The 17,819-nt window shown below is 35.2% G+C and overlaps 1 protein-coding gene across 2 annotated transcripts in view; it reads right to left on the minus strand.

Annotated features, from left to right (window-relative positions):
• Positions 1-17,819, minus strand: part of LOC129219420 (SEC14-like protein 2) — a 218,835-nt gene that overhangs the window by 25,136 nt on the left and 175,880 nt on the right. For both annotated transcript variants that reach the window (XM_054853817.1, XM_054853816.1), the window contains 5 exons: positions 13,462-13,505; positions 10,749-10,811; positions 8,931-9,024; positions 3,709-3,803; positions 529-607 (listed from right to left, as the gene is read on the minus strand). In XM_054853817.1, coding sequence (XP_054709792.1) covers positions 529-607; positions 3,709-3,803; positions 8,931-9,024; positions 10,749-10,811; positions 13,462-13,505 — 375 coding nt within the window. The remainder of the gene's footprint in view (positions 1-528; positions 608-3,708; positions 3,804-8,930; positions 9,025-10,748; positions 10,812-13,461; positions 13,506-17,819) is intronic.

Raw genomic sequence — 17,819 nt, forward strand, 5'->3', positions numbered from 1 at the left:
GGGGTTGTGCACCTCGAAGCGATTTTTCGAAAATTTGATTTTGTTCTTTTTCTATTCCAATTTTAAGAACATTTTCCCGAGCAAAATTATCATAAGATGGACGAGTAAAATACCAAGTTATCATAACGTGGAACCGTAACATGGGCAAGCTAATTGGAGAGAAATTCATCATGCATTATTTGTAAATATACAGGCGAACTAAAAGACCGTTTAATTTTCTACTACGGGCAAAGCCGTGCGGGCGCCACTAGTCAATGAATAAAGTAAGTACCGAATTCCCAATTTGTAAAAGAGCATCAATACATTAAGTAAACCTTCATTGATATGATCCTACAGCAAACGAGTATCAATCAACATATTCAGATCCCTTATTATAATTTATGTCTCGATGAGTGTTGAGATTATTGTGCCTATAAGAAATTCTACGTTTATCTTTTTAGCCTTTCAACACAATATAAATGTTTAAAGTGACATCTAATATTTAATGTCTAAAAATGTAAAGCAATCTACTTACAATATTTTACTTACCATCTTTGTTAGTTGCTTGTCGGAAACTGTAGCCATCTATGTCAATAATGTAGGAGTGCTTCTCTATATTTTTACCAGTCTAAAAGAGAGCAGCAAACAAATTGAAACGCTGAATATTAGGTAATTTTTTTTTTTGGCATTTTTTTCTTAAAATACTAAAAGTAATGAATATAGCTTTTGTAGAATTTAGCGACAGTCCTTTATCATAATTTTCTTCTTTTAATCTTAATTTTTTCTCAACATGGAATAAGTAGTATCAAAAGCAACTTTTTTTTAAAGAGAGAAAGAGAGAATAACCTTGTGTGTTGGACTTGTAGATAGTGTTTTCAGTGCTGGACGCTGCGCCTACGACGAAAGGTATTTTTCAACATCGAACGTATTTTACTGACCAAAAGAGTTAAGGTATTTTCAGATCTATGAATTCGAAGATAACCGAATTTAGTAATATCTGACTATAGTTTCAAGCTGCATACAGGGTGGTCAAAAAAAAAACTTTCCCTACATATAAAGCCAGTGGCGTAGCTACAATGTTTGCCACCCAGGGTGGTTTCTCAATTTGTCACCCTTTCGTTGTGAAGTCGCTCATTCATTAAACTAACTAAGATGTTTAAATTAAAACTAGACACTTAATTTAAGAAAACATAAAATTAATTTGAATTTTGACATTTGGAATTCAAATTATGTTTTTCACAATCACGAGAGTGTGTGTATGTAGGCGTGTTTGTGTCTGTGTGTGCAGGCATGAGTGTGTGTATATGTGTGTTTAAGTGTGTGTATATGTGTGTATGTAGGTGAAATATTATGCTTGTTTATGTGTGTGTTGTTGTGTATGTGGGTGTGTGCGTGTGTGTATGTAGGATATGGACGCAACCTGGAGACGGTTTTCGCAAGAGGAGCAGCATCGTGAGGCCCGTCGACGGTGGTGCTGCAGAGGCATGCGGGGGAAAATAAAATCATAGGAATTCAAAACAGTCAAATGAGAACAATAAGCATCGTGATTGCTGAAAAAGATCAATTTTATTCTTGTAAAAAAAAGGGGGGGGGGGGTATGACCCACACTTGGAAAAAATTGATAAATTTACGTCAAAAATCGCAATTTGAGAGTTTCTTGTAACATTCGGGGAAAGAGCGGGTTGGGTTTGCTCCCAATTTTTTTCAAATTGAAAGTTTCTTTTAGCATTTTCTTTGTTGAAGTTAGGGGGTCGGAGGCACCACACGGAAATTTTCTGAAATTAAAATTTTGAAATGGAAGTTTAGGATGTTTTGGAGACGTTAAAGAATTCGGAAGTGTTCGGACAATCAATTCGAAAACTTTAAGCTCTGAAATGTGCGATTTTGAGGCTATCTTCTTTCAACGCAATTGTACGCGTATTCTAACGCAGTTCTACGCGTCAAGAGAGAGAGTGTGGCGCTGAAGCTTCTTACTGAAACATTTTCTAAGTTAAAATCAATTTCAAGGATATCTTTGGTGGTTTGCTGGAATGTAGAATATTTGGGTGCTTTCTTTGGAAATTTTTCGGCACCGAAGTCTCAAAAACGCAATCGTAGGCTGGCTTTACAACAAAAACGTTGTGAAGTCAGTGTCCCCTGGAAATTATCTGTGATTGACCCCCGACTTAAGGCTTTGTTTCATAACGTTAGAAAGAAGAGGGAGCAAGGAGAGAATTACGTCCCAAAATCTTTTTTGAAGCTGAAATCTATTTCAGGCCATCTTTCAGTAGGTAGGGTTAGCGAGATCGCCCACGGAAATTTATAAGAACAAAACTTTTTGGATATCATCTTTGGGGAAGTTAAGAAAAGGGGTGAGGAGTTCCTCGTCTCTCCCTCGGAAATTTTTTGAAACTGAAATTTTAAAAGCGCAGTTTAATTCTTTGGAGACGATAGGTGAGAAAGGAGAGGGGATTAAGTGATCTCTCTCTGAAAGATTCCGAATAGAAGTATTAAACACATTTTAGGCTAACTGTGATCACGTAAAGATATCAATAACAGTCATGTTTCGAGTGCTGTTTTTACAAATCATACAGAAATATTGAAGTTTTAAAAACGTAATTTTTTGCTCTTTATGTTGAGACTTTAGAAGAGAGGGTGGGCGTTTTCTCCAGGAAAGTTTTCTAACTTAAAGGTATGTAAGGTAGACAATGACGGTACCAAGAAAAGAAAAAAAAAAAGAGAGAAAGTAAGAGAATTTAAACTGTAGTCTGGGAAGGTAGATGCCCAATGTTCTTAGAGTTACAGCAGGATTAAATAAGTAGATAAAATGTTGACATTGTATCTTATTTAATAATCTCTATGAAGATATGGAGTGGCATTTCCTCGAGAGGTTAGACTTCTTAATGAACATATAAGACGACATAAAAACGATTCACAGTAATAAGAGAGGAAATAACACCCAGGGTTCCGGTGGGGAATCAAACCCGCGACCTCCAGCATTCGAAGCAAAGCTTCTACCTCAGAACCGTGGAAGCTCCGAATAAATATACGTAACATTAAATTGAAAATTTTATTTGCAAAGAGACTGAAATACTTCGCAAAGACTCAAATTAAAAGTATGAAGAGTGATAGTAATTAGTTTTCTCTTTTAAGTATGACGTCCTGAAAATAATGAATACATTTCACGCAACTGTTTTCATTCGCATATTTTGAACAATATTGAGTATAAAATATGTTTTTATGACCGGCTGATGGCGTGATGTTAGGTGCTGGCCTTCTACGCCTGTGGACCCGGGTTAAGACCTGGGGTGGCCAGTCGGTGGATTTTCGAGATGCAGAAAACCATCATTCCCCATGTCGTATGATTATGCGGCATGTAAAAGATTCCTATAGGGTATTCGTTTGAAATAGAATTCCCTAGGCAATATTAAATTCCTAGTGCAATATCGCATCAAAGAGAGCCCAGGTGCCTCCATCTGGTGGAAACTGGGCGTAAAAAAAAAAAGAAAAATACTGTGTGCATCAGCGCCTTAATGGTGACACATGAAAGACTGATGCATTGTTGGGAAGCGCACTATGTCTGGTTATGGCCCAGACGTGCGCTCCCCGACAATGGTGGGTCTTGACTTGAAGGGACCCCCAACAAAGGGGTCCCTTCAGGTGAGTCTTATGCAGCCCCATTGTAAACAAAGTAATATACGTTTTTATCAGAATACTTTCCAAAAGGCTAGGATTTTTAAGATCACTTACTTTTTCACTCATTTCTTCCATTTCTTTCAGATCTTGTTCAAATAAAAATGTTAAAAATTTCAAAACTTCCGATTTCTGAACAGAGAACACAAAACCTGAAAATTATACAGATTATTATTCATCGATCAAAATGTAACTTACAATTTCTTTTTTTACAAAATTCTGAAAGAATTTCCTTCAATTGAGCAATAAAATATAAGACCAATGCAGACAGATTTGCTATCGGTTTGTTCCATTTATAAAATTTTCAGACATAAATGTTTTACTCTCTTTATCTTTGTGTGTGAGAAAGAGAGAGTATGATCAAACGCAGAAACGCTTGAATCACGAGGGAACAAACCCAGCAGTAAACAAAAACTTGTGGGTGAAAAAGACGTGTGTTTCAAAGGGAAGGGAAGTTCTTAATCTTGAAGTAAAAACCCGAATATCTGTCCTTTGAAGAGAAAGAAGTAGCAAACGCTAACAGGGAGATTCTCAACAAAATTTTATGAAAGAGTTCATGCGCACAATCAGACATTTTACGCACAAGAACCTTCCACTTTCTCAACGGCGAATGTGCCTTATTAAAATTTTAAAAAGAAGTTCTAAAGTCAAAGGATTGAATGTATCAGCATTCATTAAAATTTTACCACTTTGAGTACACTTGAAAGATCACTATCTCTCAAGGTAGTTGTGATTTGGGCTGCGTAGTTTTCCCAGTGATTTTAATCTCGCGAAATGACTTTATTTTAGGCATTTGAATTTTCATAGCTCAATAATAATTAGTTTCTCAAGTTCCTCAAGTATTTGTTACTTACCATGACAGCTTCGAATGCAATTATTTTACGGCCAAATTTGGTTTTATGATGTAAGAACATATCTTTCATTCAAGGTAAATTCATTTACACTGTTACTAACCATTGTGGGGAAAACCGTTAGCAGCGTGTTTGTTGCTGTCAGCGGACAGTTCAAGGGTTCCAACAGCAATTTTTCTATTCAGGAGGACGACAAAGAGCTCACATTGACTGATTATAGAGTGACGTTGACTTACATGTGGGAAAATTTTACAATAGCTAATAGGCAGCTATCCTTCCAAAAGACGTCACAAAGAAATTTCAGCCAAATGACAACATCCAAGCATCTGATCATTTCACGGTCATGATAGCTTTTGCAACAAACAATATTGGAGAATTGAATCATCATTCTATCCATTTCAAAAACAGTTTTACAACGAAAAATGTATAGTTTTTCGAATTCAAAGTTATCGAGTTTTTGATAAATTATACATATACTTGCATTCAGGGCTTATTGTCTAACGCAACAAGTGCGAGAGCTATCTACTCTTTAGAACATTTAATGCGTAAATATTCTGAATCCCGCCCAAAATGCAAAAAAATCACAGAATTTTTTAAAAAAAGAATGCAGTGCAGGAGATGAGCTCCCATGTAAATAAAACCTTGCTTCTATTGTAAATAAAGGTTTTGTTCTGTAGTAATTACCTGTTTCCATTCGCCTTCATTATTATTTCTAGCTTTTATTAGCTGTATTTAAGGCGAAATCAAACAGATAGATTTTAACTTGTAACGAATAAATACCTTTGTGCTGAAATATAAAGTAATTAGTAATCCAACATTGTGAAGCACAAAAATTGCAAAATTGTTGCAGACACGTGTTTCGGTGTTACAAGGAACACCTTTTTCAATGCTAAGAAGTGTGAGCTTCTGGATGAAAAGTCATCCGAGAGAAGCAACACGGTGGAACAGGAGATAGTATAAATATCAAAAAATAGAAATTAAACAAAACAAATAAGATAAAATGACACCTGGAGGCATAATTTATTATATAATTCTATCAGGAAAAAACCGTTTATGCCTCCAGGTGTCATTTTCTCTTTTTTGTTTTGTTTAATTTCTATTTTTTGATATTTTCTCGGATGACTTTTCATCCAGAAGCTCACACTTCTTAGCATTGAAAAAGGTGTTCCTTGTAACACCGAAACACGTGTCTGCAACAATTTTGCAATTTTTGTGCTTCATAACGTTGGATTACTAATTACTTTATTTTAACTTGTGTTTTAATTCACCTCTGTGACTGCGGGCTCGGAGAACAACATAAAATATATTATATATATATATATATATATATATATATTTTAAAAAAAAGAGAGAAACAAAGAACATTTTTTTTGTTCAAAAATGCAAGAACAAAACAAGACCAAAGTTTCTATTCCAAATTTAAAAAAAAAAAAAAAATCTGTAATAACTCTGCTCTATGTTCAAGGTTGAAAATTGTTCCAATTCGCACCATTTTACGTAACACTGCCAAAAAATAAATAAAAATGCAAGTACTACAAGAAAATCTCCAGGGAACTGGAATTTCATAAAGGTTTCTTGTGACTTGTTCTTAAGGTTGTTCCTGTTCAGGAAAAAAACTCCCTTTACCCAATAGATGGCGCAAAATGTTGCACCCTGGTTGTGACGAAAGTATCATGCTCAGTTGTGCTGCATCATTAGTAGAAAAGTTCAAGGTTCCAAGTTTCCTAGAGGTTTCCTAGTAGTACTGCAGGTCTTTTTTCTTCTTTTAGAGTGAAACTTTTTACGCGAGTGCTTTGAAATGGTGATCGGCAAACTTTTGTGTGATAGTAGTAACGTAGTTGTTTTTTTTGTGCGATGAAAAGTCGCACATGCACGCTCCTCCTCGCTTTCTTTTTTTCTCGTTGTCCGTAGTTGCACGTACTGCGTTGAGTACAGCTGTTGGTTATCAACAGAGCATCGGTTGAAAAACTTGTGTATAAGCACCGCATTTCATTTGTTCACTGTTCTCGTGGTTTAGAATCTAATTCGATCCGGGGTCCGATGGGCTCGACGCTTAGCGCTTTTTCCGATTGAGTCATTGCGATTGTCAGTCAGACTGCGCTCTAAGGCAATATTAGTATATGTACGAAAACGATTACAGTCGAACCTGTTTATCTCGAACCTGCCTAACTCGAAAACCTCTCTGTGTCGACGTTTTTCATTTCCCCTGCACATAAAGTATTAATTGAATGTTTTCCCCCATGTTTGTCTCGAATGTAATTTTCTGAAAACCTGCGTAACTCGAATTTCGACTAAAGTGTCTTTCTTGAATTCCATCCCCAACGATCTTTATTGACTGGAATTTGGAGACGGAAAGCATTTTTCTTAATATTAGCAGTCACATAATCCTCCAGAATTGAAACTTGATGTACAAAAAGCAAGTTTTCCAGCAATTATATCCATTCTGAAACTGAGAGGAAGGGGACATTGTTGATTAGTAAAATTGCTTCCAAAGTTTTACTTTCAAGTCATTGCTCCAATTACTTGTTTTTAGAACTTTTTTCAAAACCTCTGTATCTCGAAACCTCCATATCTCGAATTTTTCTTCTCTCCCCGTAAAATTCGAGATAGGCAGGTTCGACTGTATTTCTCTTCGTACGAACGAAGAAGATGATGTACAGTGACGCATATTTATATAGTTTTATGTAAATAAATGAATGATAAGCTCAATCTATGCTGTTCGAAAGTGATTGATGAATGAATTAGAATGATCCCCACTGATACAAATGTCTCAGTTCTATCGTGGGTGTTTACCCCCCCCCCCTTCTTTTTTCTAGAGATGTGTTGTTGTTGTTGTTGCTTGTCGCACTTGGCAGACTGAAACATCATACCAAATCCGTGAAGTCGTGCGAACAAAGTCCCTCCAAAACAGCAGAAGGGTCGGAATACAGCTGATTCAGGTCACAGCCGATGCAAGAGAAACGCTTTCCCATAGGGGACCATCCCATAGAGATGTCCCCCCCCATAGAGATGTTCCCATAGGGGGGGGGGGGTTCTCCATATACTCCGTATACTCTCAAACGTTTTTTTAGACGTATAGCGTATACCCTCAAGCTTCAAAAATTTTCGTATTATCACATATAACGTATAAGATCGCATGCATATATTCTGCGTAATGGATTACTTTGAGTATACCCTCAGAAAAATGGATGGGAACATCACTGCTTTTTACACTGTAGGGCCAGCTTAAAGGGGCTCAGATTCAGTTACTTTTTGTTTCAGGGTTGGCCAGATTGGACCCAATTGGGTTGGACCCAATGGGTTTTTTTGAAAAACCCCATTTAAAAAAACCCATTATTTAACCCACTTTTGGGTTTTTTAAAATTTTCTGAGAAGTTTTTTAAAACAATAATTATTTTAAATACTTTCACAATTTAAACTTCTTTTTTATTTGTTCTTCACCACAGACAATGGACATAAAAAAGGAATTTTGGACTTTAATAGTATTTCTTAACTCTTAACGGCATTAAAAAAATACTTCAAAGATTTTAAATAAATATATTTAACTTTTTCTTTAACTGGTCAATAAATAACTCAAATTTTCTGGACTAAGTCCTGTCACGTCTGATTTTCTCGATATTTGTAGATTGTACAGAAGAAACTACGCTAGCTATAAGTCTTTCATGTGAATTATTTTCTGAAAACCAACATGTCACAAATCTCAAATAAACAACGTATATGTTTTAGAAATTAACAGGTTTTTCAAACGGTCGAACAGAAAACAGAATAGGATGTACAATACTTTCATTATCTTACAAAAAGTTTAATATTTCTTACTCTGTACACAGAAATAGAAACAGTCAACATAAAGTTCAAAGAAATGTCTTGATTAAGCTGAATTCAGTAAAAAGGGATTTAAACTACTTTGACGTTCTACAGTAGTTTTGCATAACAAAATGAAATACAATAAAGTAAATTGCAAAAAAAAATGTAGTAATTAAAAACGAACAATAGATTTTATCACTGGAGAAGTAACTTTGCCCTAACTGTTGGTAATCATGGAAACTAAAAAATCTTAAACTTCACCATTCTTGGGTTTCGTTGTCTTTTTTACTTTTCTTCAGAAAACGCTGAATTTTCCAGTATTTTTACCCCAAGACAATTTTTGTGCTTTGTCCATATACTTACACTACAATATGCTACAAGCACCCAATTTTCTCTAAAAAAAGACAAAAAAAACCCACATTTCTTTTAAAAAAACCCAGCTTTAGTTGGGTTTTTTTGGGTTTTATTTTTAAAAAAACCCAACAAAAAACCCTGGGTCCATGGGCTTTTTTAAAAAAACCCGGGTTTTTGCCAACTCTGTTTTGTTTACTTTAGTATTAGTACCAAGTGCCACTAAATTTCAGAGATTGTTATGTCTTAAAAATAAACAATCTGTTCTCTTACCTCGAAGATCTAAATTTTTGAAAGGCATAATCCTTACAGGACAACCTTCTTTATCTGGACCTAAGTATCCTCTCGGGTAATACTTCTCTATAAGCTGTAAAAAAGACAAAGAATTACACTCCCGAAAATTAAGTAATATCCTGTATGAAGTATAGGTTTTTATTACAGTCAAGTTTTGGTACTCACCAGGGAACCATACGTTGGTTAGAGTAACGATGGAAAAAAAAATCATACAAGTAGTAATTGAAAGAGCATAGTGAAACAGGTTTGTTTGACTCATGAATCATTTGCCCTCGTTCCCCCGTTATCGAAATAGAAGAACGTCTTAAATTTGGGCGACATTTTTTTTTTAAATGTTGCCAAATTCAGCTTGAAGTGGACGATAATGCTTCGATGACGATATCGTTCGTTAAAAAACTTGTTTCTGGATGCTCTTTCAATCGTTCTTCATTAAAAAAGTTGTTTTATTATTCGTGTGTCGGATCAGTAGGGGAGAGGAGAGTGGAATGAGACAGTGGGAGGAGTGGGACAGCTAAAATTATGGCAAACTAAATCACTTTATTTTACTGTCAGTTTGACCACTAGAGGGCCTGTTTATAGCTTTTTTTTTTTTTGTTTCATACCTGCATTTTTTCCAGCAGGAAGTTTCAGTTAATAGTTGGAAAAAGTTAAATTTCTCACCTCCAAAGTAAGTTTCTAATCTATTTTTAGTTTTATTTCTTTATTTATGTAATTTGTAAAACTAACATAATATATTATCATTGTAATCTTAAGTATATAATGTATGCTTATCTGCAATTTAATTAAGCCTAAAACCAGTATGGTTTATGTGACAAGTTATTTTTTAGAAGCAATGTGTAGAGGGAGGAATGAGACATGCCCCATTATGTCCCTTCTGTAAAAAGACTGTTCAAATATTACGTAAGCATGTTTTTTATCAATTTTTGACCTCTCCTCCCCCTTGTCAGCAGAAATAAGCAAATCGCAAACCCCCCTTAATAATAACATAAGCAAATAGCAACCCCCCCCCCACACTTTTCTTAACAGTTAAAATTCAATTTAAAAAAATTGAGACTTAATTAAAAAGAAAGTGCTTGTTTAATTTCCTTATTTAAGAAAAATTCTTAGATCACAATTTTAAAAGAACTTAGCCATTTGAAATTTTTTTCTAGTTTCTTTTTTCTTACAATTTAAGATTTCTGAAAATGTTTTACGTAAGCATCACTTAAACATCCCCCCTTCTGTTGTCAGCAAAAATAAGCAAATTGCTAACCCCCCCCCCCCCTAACTATGTTGTAAGGGTGGAGAGCATTTATGATACTTAAAGCTACAATGCAAAATTTATGAGAAAGGACATGAAATTTTAATTTTCCTCAACAGGATGGCTGTTGCATTATAGATAAAACAGATATATCATGAAATTACCGCCACCACAATTGGTTGGTGGAACTAGTAGAGCACAGTCTTGTTTTTCTTTTAATGTGGACCTTTCTAATTATGACATTCGCTAATTTTTCTGTAATTTTCAAATGTGTCCCACTCTTCCCATACTCATGTCCCACTCCTCCCACCCAGGAGGGAGGAATGGGACAAAATTCTTGAAATTTGTAATTAGTCAAGTGTGAAAATAATAAAATGTTTAAACATTGAGTATATTTTTAAAATGTAGTTATAATATGCAAGTTTATTGTGTGAGCTTTTGCATTAATGAATAAGTAGAGGATTATGAATAAGAATCATTTATGTGAAAAGTGTCCCAATCCTCCCTCCTCTCCCCTACACATTTTACTATTTACAATGATCGGGATATTTACTTACGTCATGTGGCTTGTAGTCCTTTAATATTGTGTCAGCTCCAATTTTCTTCCGAAAGAGTAAATTCTAAAATGAAGGAATAATTGTATTCAAAATTCTTGAGAGTAAAAAGATTACAATAAAAGTACATTAAAGATGGAGGCAACAACCAAACTTTCCGTTTGATTCAGTACAAGAAACCAGAAAAAAAAAAAAAAAAACGCAGAATTTACGCGCAAACACCACTCAAATATTTTTTTCGTCGCGTTACACACTGTTAAAAATTTTCCGGAAAATTTACGGTAATTGTTACTGGCATCCATGTTGCCAGTAACTATTACCGTAAAAATCAAATGTTACTGTAAAATTTTACAGTTTCCTCGGTAGGCCACAGCAACCAATTGGCGCTGGGATCGCTTATTTCTCCGGTATAAATTACCGTAAAAATCAGCGATGCGTTAGCTCGCCATTTTACAGCAACAATTACCAGAAAATCTTCCTGAATTTTTAACAGTGCAGGTTAAAGCCGGAAATTGGCAAAAACATTGGCTCTATCCCATTTTACAGATATTTTCACGAACCGGAATTTAATGAACAATAGTGAAAGAATAGTGGTTCCTAAGTGATTGCTATGATATGTTTTTGGTGTCGATAATCAAGTTTTTCTTAGAGGCTATTGCTTGGAAACCGCTAAAAATGTATGAAAAGTTTAAAAAAAAAACATTAAATGAGGATTTTGGGGAAAATGATACATTAAATCATAATTACATACACATTATTTTTACCCACATGTATACAAGATACACTGTAAGAACATTCTGAAACGTCACAGTTTATTTCAGGGCAGCGATCCAGGATTTCACGCGTTTTCACCACTTTCCTGCGAAAAACAAGTATATTTGCGAAAAGTTTCCTCAATCACGGCAAGTTTCATCAAGGCAGACTTCTCACTGTAGTGCAAAACAATCTTAGCTGCCAGTGTGAAAATATATTCAGCTTCTTTATCAGGTGTTTCTCCTTCAGCTCAGTTAGTGCACTGAGTTTGAAAAAGGTCGAAATGCAGTCTCTGGAAGTGGTGGAACTACTTTGTGAAGATTTGCTAGGCAAAAAAGCTGTTCAGTACTTGCTTGCAATTGTGCCTCAGTTTTGGCCAAATTTGCTTTAAGATATTTCCCGGTACAGTCGAGTCTCGATTTAAACGAGGGATGCGTTCTAAGACCCCTCGCGTAAGTTGAAATTTCGCGTTGTGGAAAAGGGTTATGTGTAAAAACTTTTAATAAACATATCCAATTGTTTTAGACACTTGTAAACACCACTTCAAACGGTTAAAAATCATTTCTTAAATACATTACTGTTTCTTACACAAAAAACTGAATTTTTATTTGTATTAAAAAAAAAAAAAACTTTTATTCCACAGAAAATACTGCTACGATGCACAAAATCAATGGGAAAGAAAGACATAAATTAAACCAGTACCTTACGTACTGTATGTAGTAAGAAAAACAAATGCACTACAGTTGTAATGAACAGTAGATCCAGTAATGATATTTGTAACTTAAAAAAGTGAAGATGATGATGATTTATGCTGTGTGATCTCAAAACGTTATTCTTATATATCGTTAAACACAAAATAGTTGCTTCACTTGTTCTTTTGTCTTCACTTGTTCTTTTCCATCTGTGGCAACACCCCTCTTCCTAGTTTCTTAAATTCTCCAATACAAGAGCAGCTTCCATTTTCATAATTTTTGCATTTTACTTAGATACTACTCGGAGAACTTTTACGGATTTCCTTTTTTTTATTTATTTATTTATTTATTTATTTATTTTTTTTTTTTTTGACTTTTAATTGTAGACATATGGAAGATTCACTCATACCTAATTGTCGTACTATCTTCGACGCATTTTAAAGTTGTTCAAGCACATGAAATCTTTAGCATTTCTTTAATTGTCGGACTTTTTCTCTTTTTCTTTCTATCTTCGCAAACTTTAGATGAAACAGCGCTCACAGGTGTCATTATATTTCATGAACTTTCATGTTTGGAAAGAAAAAAATGAATAGGGAAAATGAGGAGTAGTTATTTGTGTAAGCGATGTTCAGACTAGTACGGTGTGAGAACTTCCGCTGCCAGTGATGCTAAATGGACGAAGGTCCATTCATCAAACATACATTTTTAGTAGCCAATAACAAAGCCAATACTTACACACCGCGATTCCCTTTCGAAAATTTTCGTGTTGTGGGCGAGGTATTCGCGTTAGGTCTAAAATTCTTTACTGATGAAAAAATTGCGTAAAACCATTTCGCGTAAGTCGAAAAGCGTTGTAGCGGGAGTCGACTGAATTTCAGAATGTATCAAGCTATTGTTACTAAACACATCTAAGTATTCTCTGCAAGTTGAATCCAGAAACATGACTAAAAGGTTTCTAAATTTTTAATAAAGATTCCTGGTTAATTTAGGAAGGTCACCGACTTTTAGTTTGAAACTGTTTTTTTTTGGCGGAAATGAGTTGTCCTTTACTTTTCAGGAGCGTTTCGGAATTTGTTTTACAGTGTACACATATTTGCATCTTGTAGTGGAACTTTTTCATGTTGTATAGCGCCATTTCTTTGCTGAGACTTCTCTGACCACACGCGGCAAAAGGGAAACGAGCATTTTAGGATTTCATCCGAGGAGGAGAAATTAGAGAACTCGAATAATTTTTAAAACGTCACGATAAACTCAACATAAAAATACTTCACCTTTCGCATCATAGTTTCTGCTTTTCCAACATCAAACTCTCGAGCTGAAAAATCAAGTAGAAGCAATTAGTGAACTGTATACATTATATAAACGCTCAATTAAATCTTTCCATTTTTGCTTCGTAAATCGTATGGTAGAAAAATATAATAACTTTTATGGATATTATATGGCGCGGATTACAGTCAGCATCGTTAATTTGCCCACAACGCTGATGGAAGCTGTGTACTGCATTGTTTTATATAACAGCAGTATTTGTGTACAGTAGACCTTCGTTTTACACGGGTTTATTTTACGCGGTTTCGATTATACGCGGTTTAAGATTAGACACCTTTATTTTATTTTATTTGGATGAGTTTCGGTTTTACGCGGATGCGGTACACTGTTAAAAATTTTCCGGAAAATTTACGGTAATTGTTACTGGCATCCATGTTGCCAGTAACTATTACCGTAAAAATCAAATGTTACTGTAAAATTTTACGGTTTCCTCGGTAGGCCACAGCAACCAGTTGGCGCTGGGATCTCTTATTTCTCCGGTATAAATTACCGTAAAAATCAGCGATGCGTCGGCGATGCAATTTTACAGTAACAATTACCAGAAAATCTTCCTGAATTTTTAACAGTGTAGGCCGGTACATCAGCTTAAGTTTAGCCATTTTGGATTGGATTTTTCATTGTTGTGGAGCTGGGGTTACCAGAGCGAAGTTTCGGTTTTTGCCAAATTACCCAAAAATAATCTTTTATTTAATAAACAATTCACGTGTGCCGCCAATAATTGTCCCCAGTGAAAACTCAACAAACGCGATAACTTGCCAGAAAAGACAACCACTCAAATACGCGCTCCGATCCAAAATGGCTGAACATAAGCTGATGCGCTAGCTCGTTATAGATAGGGGCCTTACGGCATTGCAAACAGATAAAATTGTCTCCTCTTTTAAAATCCAAACTTTCAAAGATTGCAGATTACACGTACACTGTTAAAAATTCAGGAAGATTTTCTGGTAATTGTTACTGTAAAATGGCATTGCTAACGCATCGCTGATTTTTACGGTAATTTATACCGGAGAAATAAGCGATCCCAGCGCCAATTGATTGCTGTGGCCTACCGAGGAAACCGTAAAATTTTTCAGTAACATTTGATTTTTACGGTAATAGTTACTGGCAACATGGATGCCAGTAACAATTACCGTAAATTCTCCGGAAAATTTTTAACAGTGTAATAAACTGCATTTTGGCGTGCTAATAATCGAGCTTGGGCCACCGGAGACATTTTATGTGATTGGTCCTAGAGCTCTTTCCAGAAGTAAAGTTATTAAACTCACACAGTTCAGAACTCACTAGAAGAAGAGGTTTTAGGAATCAAAAAGACGGACAAAACCATCGAGGATACCGACATCAGTGACACACAACTAAAAACGATCATATTGAAAATTCTGAGCCATTCCTAGACAATAGAAATGATCTTTCTGATTTGTTAGTGAAGGAAGATTCTATCATGGAAATGACGCAAGTGGTCATGGATGCGTTAATGCTCTGCAAAGAATTACAGAGATTCTTAATGACTACCAAAAGACTATCATTTCCAGCTAATTTTTTTAAACAGAACACGAAATTACTTTATGTTTTCTTTATGCATGTTGTGCATAAAAATCGATATAAGTACACATCAAACTTATTATACAATTAGTCATCACTGGAATGAAGTAGTTTTTTATCTACGGAACCTAACCCCTATTTTAACACTACTATTAAGTCTCAATTTACGCGGTTTCGATTTACGCGGCATTTCCGTAGAACGTAACCCCCGCGTAAAACGGAGGTCTACTGTACTTGTCTAAAAGAATAACATATAGTGCAGCTCTGGTTAGTTGAGCTGTGACCTTGACTAGTATGTTTACCTGTTTTAAGGGAGTTTAGTGAAAAATAGACGTGTTATTGGCTCAGATTTTAGGGTGAATATTTTTAAAAAACTATGTACTAAGAAAGTTTCTCAACTCAACTTAGCGCCAATTACCCCTCCCTATTTTCCCAAACAGAGGTAAACATAGTTCGAGTCGGAGCTCAACTTCTCAGAGCCTCACAGTATCATTTTGGGGACAGTACAATCGTACCAATAGCTCGAGATCTCATTTTAAATCATAATATTAATAAGCAAGAGGTACAATTGTAACAGATCTGCTGAAAAGTAAAATAAATAGCTTTCTTTAATTGAAAATTGCCCTTCCATGATTCTAATAGTTGATTGTTAATGCTAAAAGCCGATTTCACTATTTTAATTTCATCATTAAGATTCATTTCTTATTTCAACTCGGCCGCTTCTTTCTTTGTGTGTAAGATCTTACGAGAACAGAATTTACCGCAATAAGTACTGTTACAGTTAATTACTTAGGGTAATGATAGTTGCTGTAATGAACCTTACACTTAAAAAATAATAATTATTAAATAAAAACAAAAAACCCGACTGCATAAAAACCAAAAAACTAAAAAGAAAATAAATAAGCCCATTGGTTTAGATTGGTATTAAGTACTACGGAATAACTACACCGTTGAAATAGTTTTATAATTGATACACGCAATAGACAAATCATAAGTTCAAACGCAGAATAGAAGGATCAACAGTCGGGGCCCATTCAAATTTTATGGGGTTCCTTGATTGGTCAGATGGGAATGGACCTCGACTGTTGATCTTTCTATTCTGCTTTTGAATTTTTGATTTGTCTCAAGGGGGGTGCTGTAGATCGATTATAAAACAATTTCAATGGTGTAGTTATTCAGTAGTACTTGATACCATTCTAAAACACTGGGCTTATATTTTTTCTTTTTAGGGTTTTTTTTTTTTTTTTTTGGTTTTTATGCAGTTGGGGTTTTTTGTTTTTATTTAATAATTATTTTTTATTTTACACTTTTTAGTTAATTTTCCATGACTTAGGTATTATGATTAAAAGACAGTAAATTTCACAATCTTGTCTTTTTATTGATAGAATTTATATCGTGTGGACTATTCTCTAGCGGTGGTCTAAACTACTGATTCTTAGTCCCTCTAGGGACCTAACTCGGCTTAAAGCTACATATGCTTGACCTTTAGAAAAAATGCGCGAACTTAAGTCAACCACAGCTATATAAACGGCCTGTAAACTCATGATGACGCGAGCTCGGAAACGTCCGTCAGTCAAATCTTGCTCGCAAAACTAACAAAGCCCGTCAAGAAAGTACACGTCGCGAAACTCAGTCTCCTGAATCAGGACAAAAACAAATGCAGCATGTTAGAGATGAAAATCGAATTAGTTGACTTAGTAAACAAGAAATTCAGGCAGTGAAAACGCCACCTGCATTTGTCGCACGCAGGTAGCATGCGACACGATCCCGAACTGACAATATGTCGACTGGTTGTTGATATGGTGAATTTTGATTACTGTCATGTGTTTAGTGGCACTCCCAAGCTTAGGACAAATCGATTGACGTAAGAATCATCAAAATTGGCGAAGGTTTTTATCCTCTACAACGCCACATAGGAACAAACATACATACATAGACGCAAAAACACATTACCCTCCTTTGCGTCGCGCACGCGCAGTCGGGTAACAAAATACAGTACTTGGTGGAATCCCAGTTTCCTACAGACTTTCTAGTATAACTGCAATTTTTTTTTTTTTTAAAGTGTACCATCAGAGTGATATAAGTGATGCTACGTTGGTAGCAAAGCACCGGATACTTCTTCAAAGCACTGAATTATCTAAAACATCAATGGTAATAATAATACATCGTCCAGAAAACATCGGTATTTGGAACCATCGTTTTTATAAATGTGTATACGTTGGAACCGAACTCCAAGATCGGAAAATATGGAAAATTGCTTACAACGTGAATGGTTTACTGACAAATGCACCAAGTTGGAAATGGTACTTGATTTCGGAGTTTGTGCACTTGAATCAGATCAAATCGCCATCCAACAAATCAGAAGTGATCCAAATCCGATTTCACACTTGGAGGATGGAAGAAATAGTCTGTGGAAATACTCCCACATTTTTTTAAATGAGTGAAATTAAAACTGTAGGCAATACTGTTGGCAGCATAACTGCAAAGCAGTCTGCAGAAAAAAAAACAAGTCCCTCACCTCTACGAATAAAAGTATGAGGTAGTAACTATTTGAGATATCTAATAATTCATTTTAAAAAAGGCAAGTGGGAATCAGAAAATATCTTGCATTGCTGACGAAATTTTGTGAAGTTATTTAAAAATCTGAAACGGATTTGGGTCGCAGAAGAATATTTTTTCACACTATGGACACATTGTTTCATTTGTGAAAATTCAATGCACATCGTTAAAAATATTTTTCAACCGATTTCATTAATTTTAGTTT

Source organism: Uloborus diversus, chromosome 3 (assembly GCF_026930045.1).
Source record: "Uloborus diversus isolate 005 chromosome 3, Udiv.v.3.1, whole genome shotgun sequence".
Classification (NCBI taxonomy): domain Eukaryota; kingdom Metazoa; phylum Arthropoda; class Arachnida; order Araneae; family Uloboridae; genus Uloborus; species Uloborus diversus.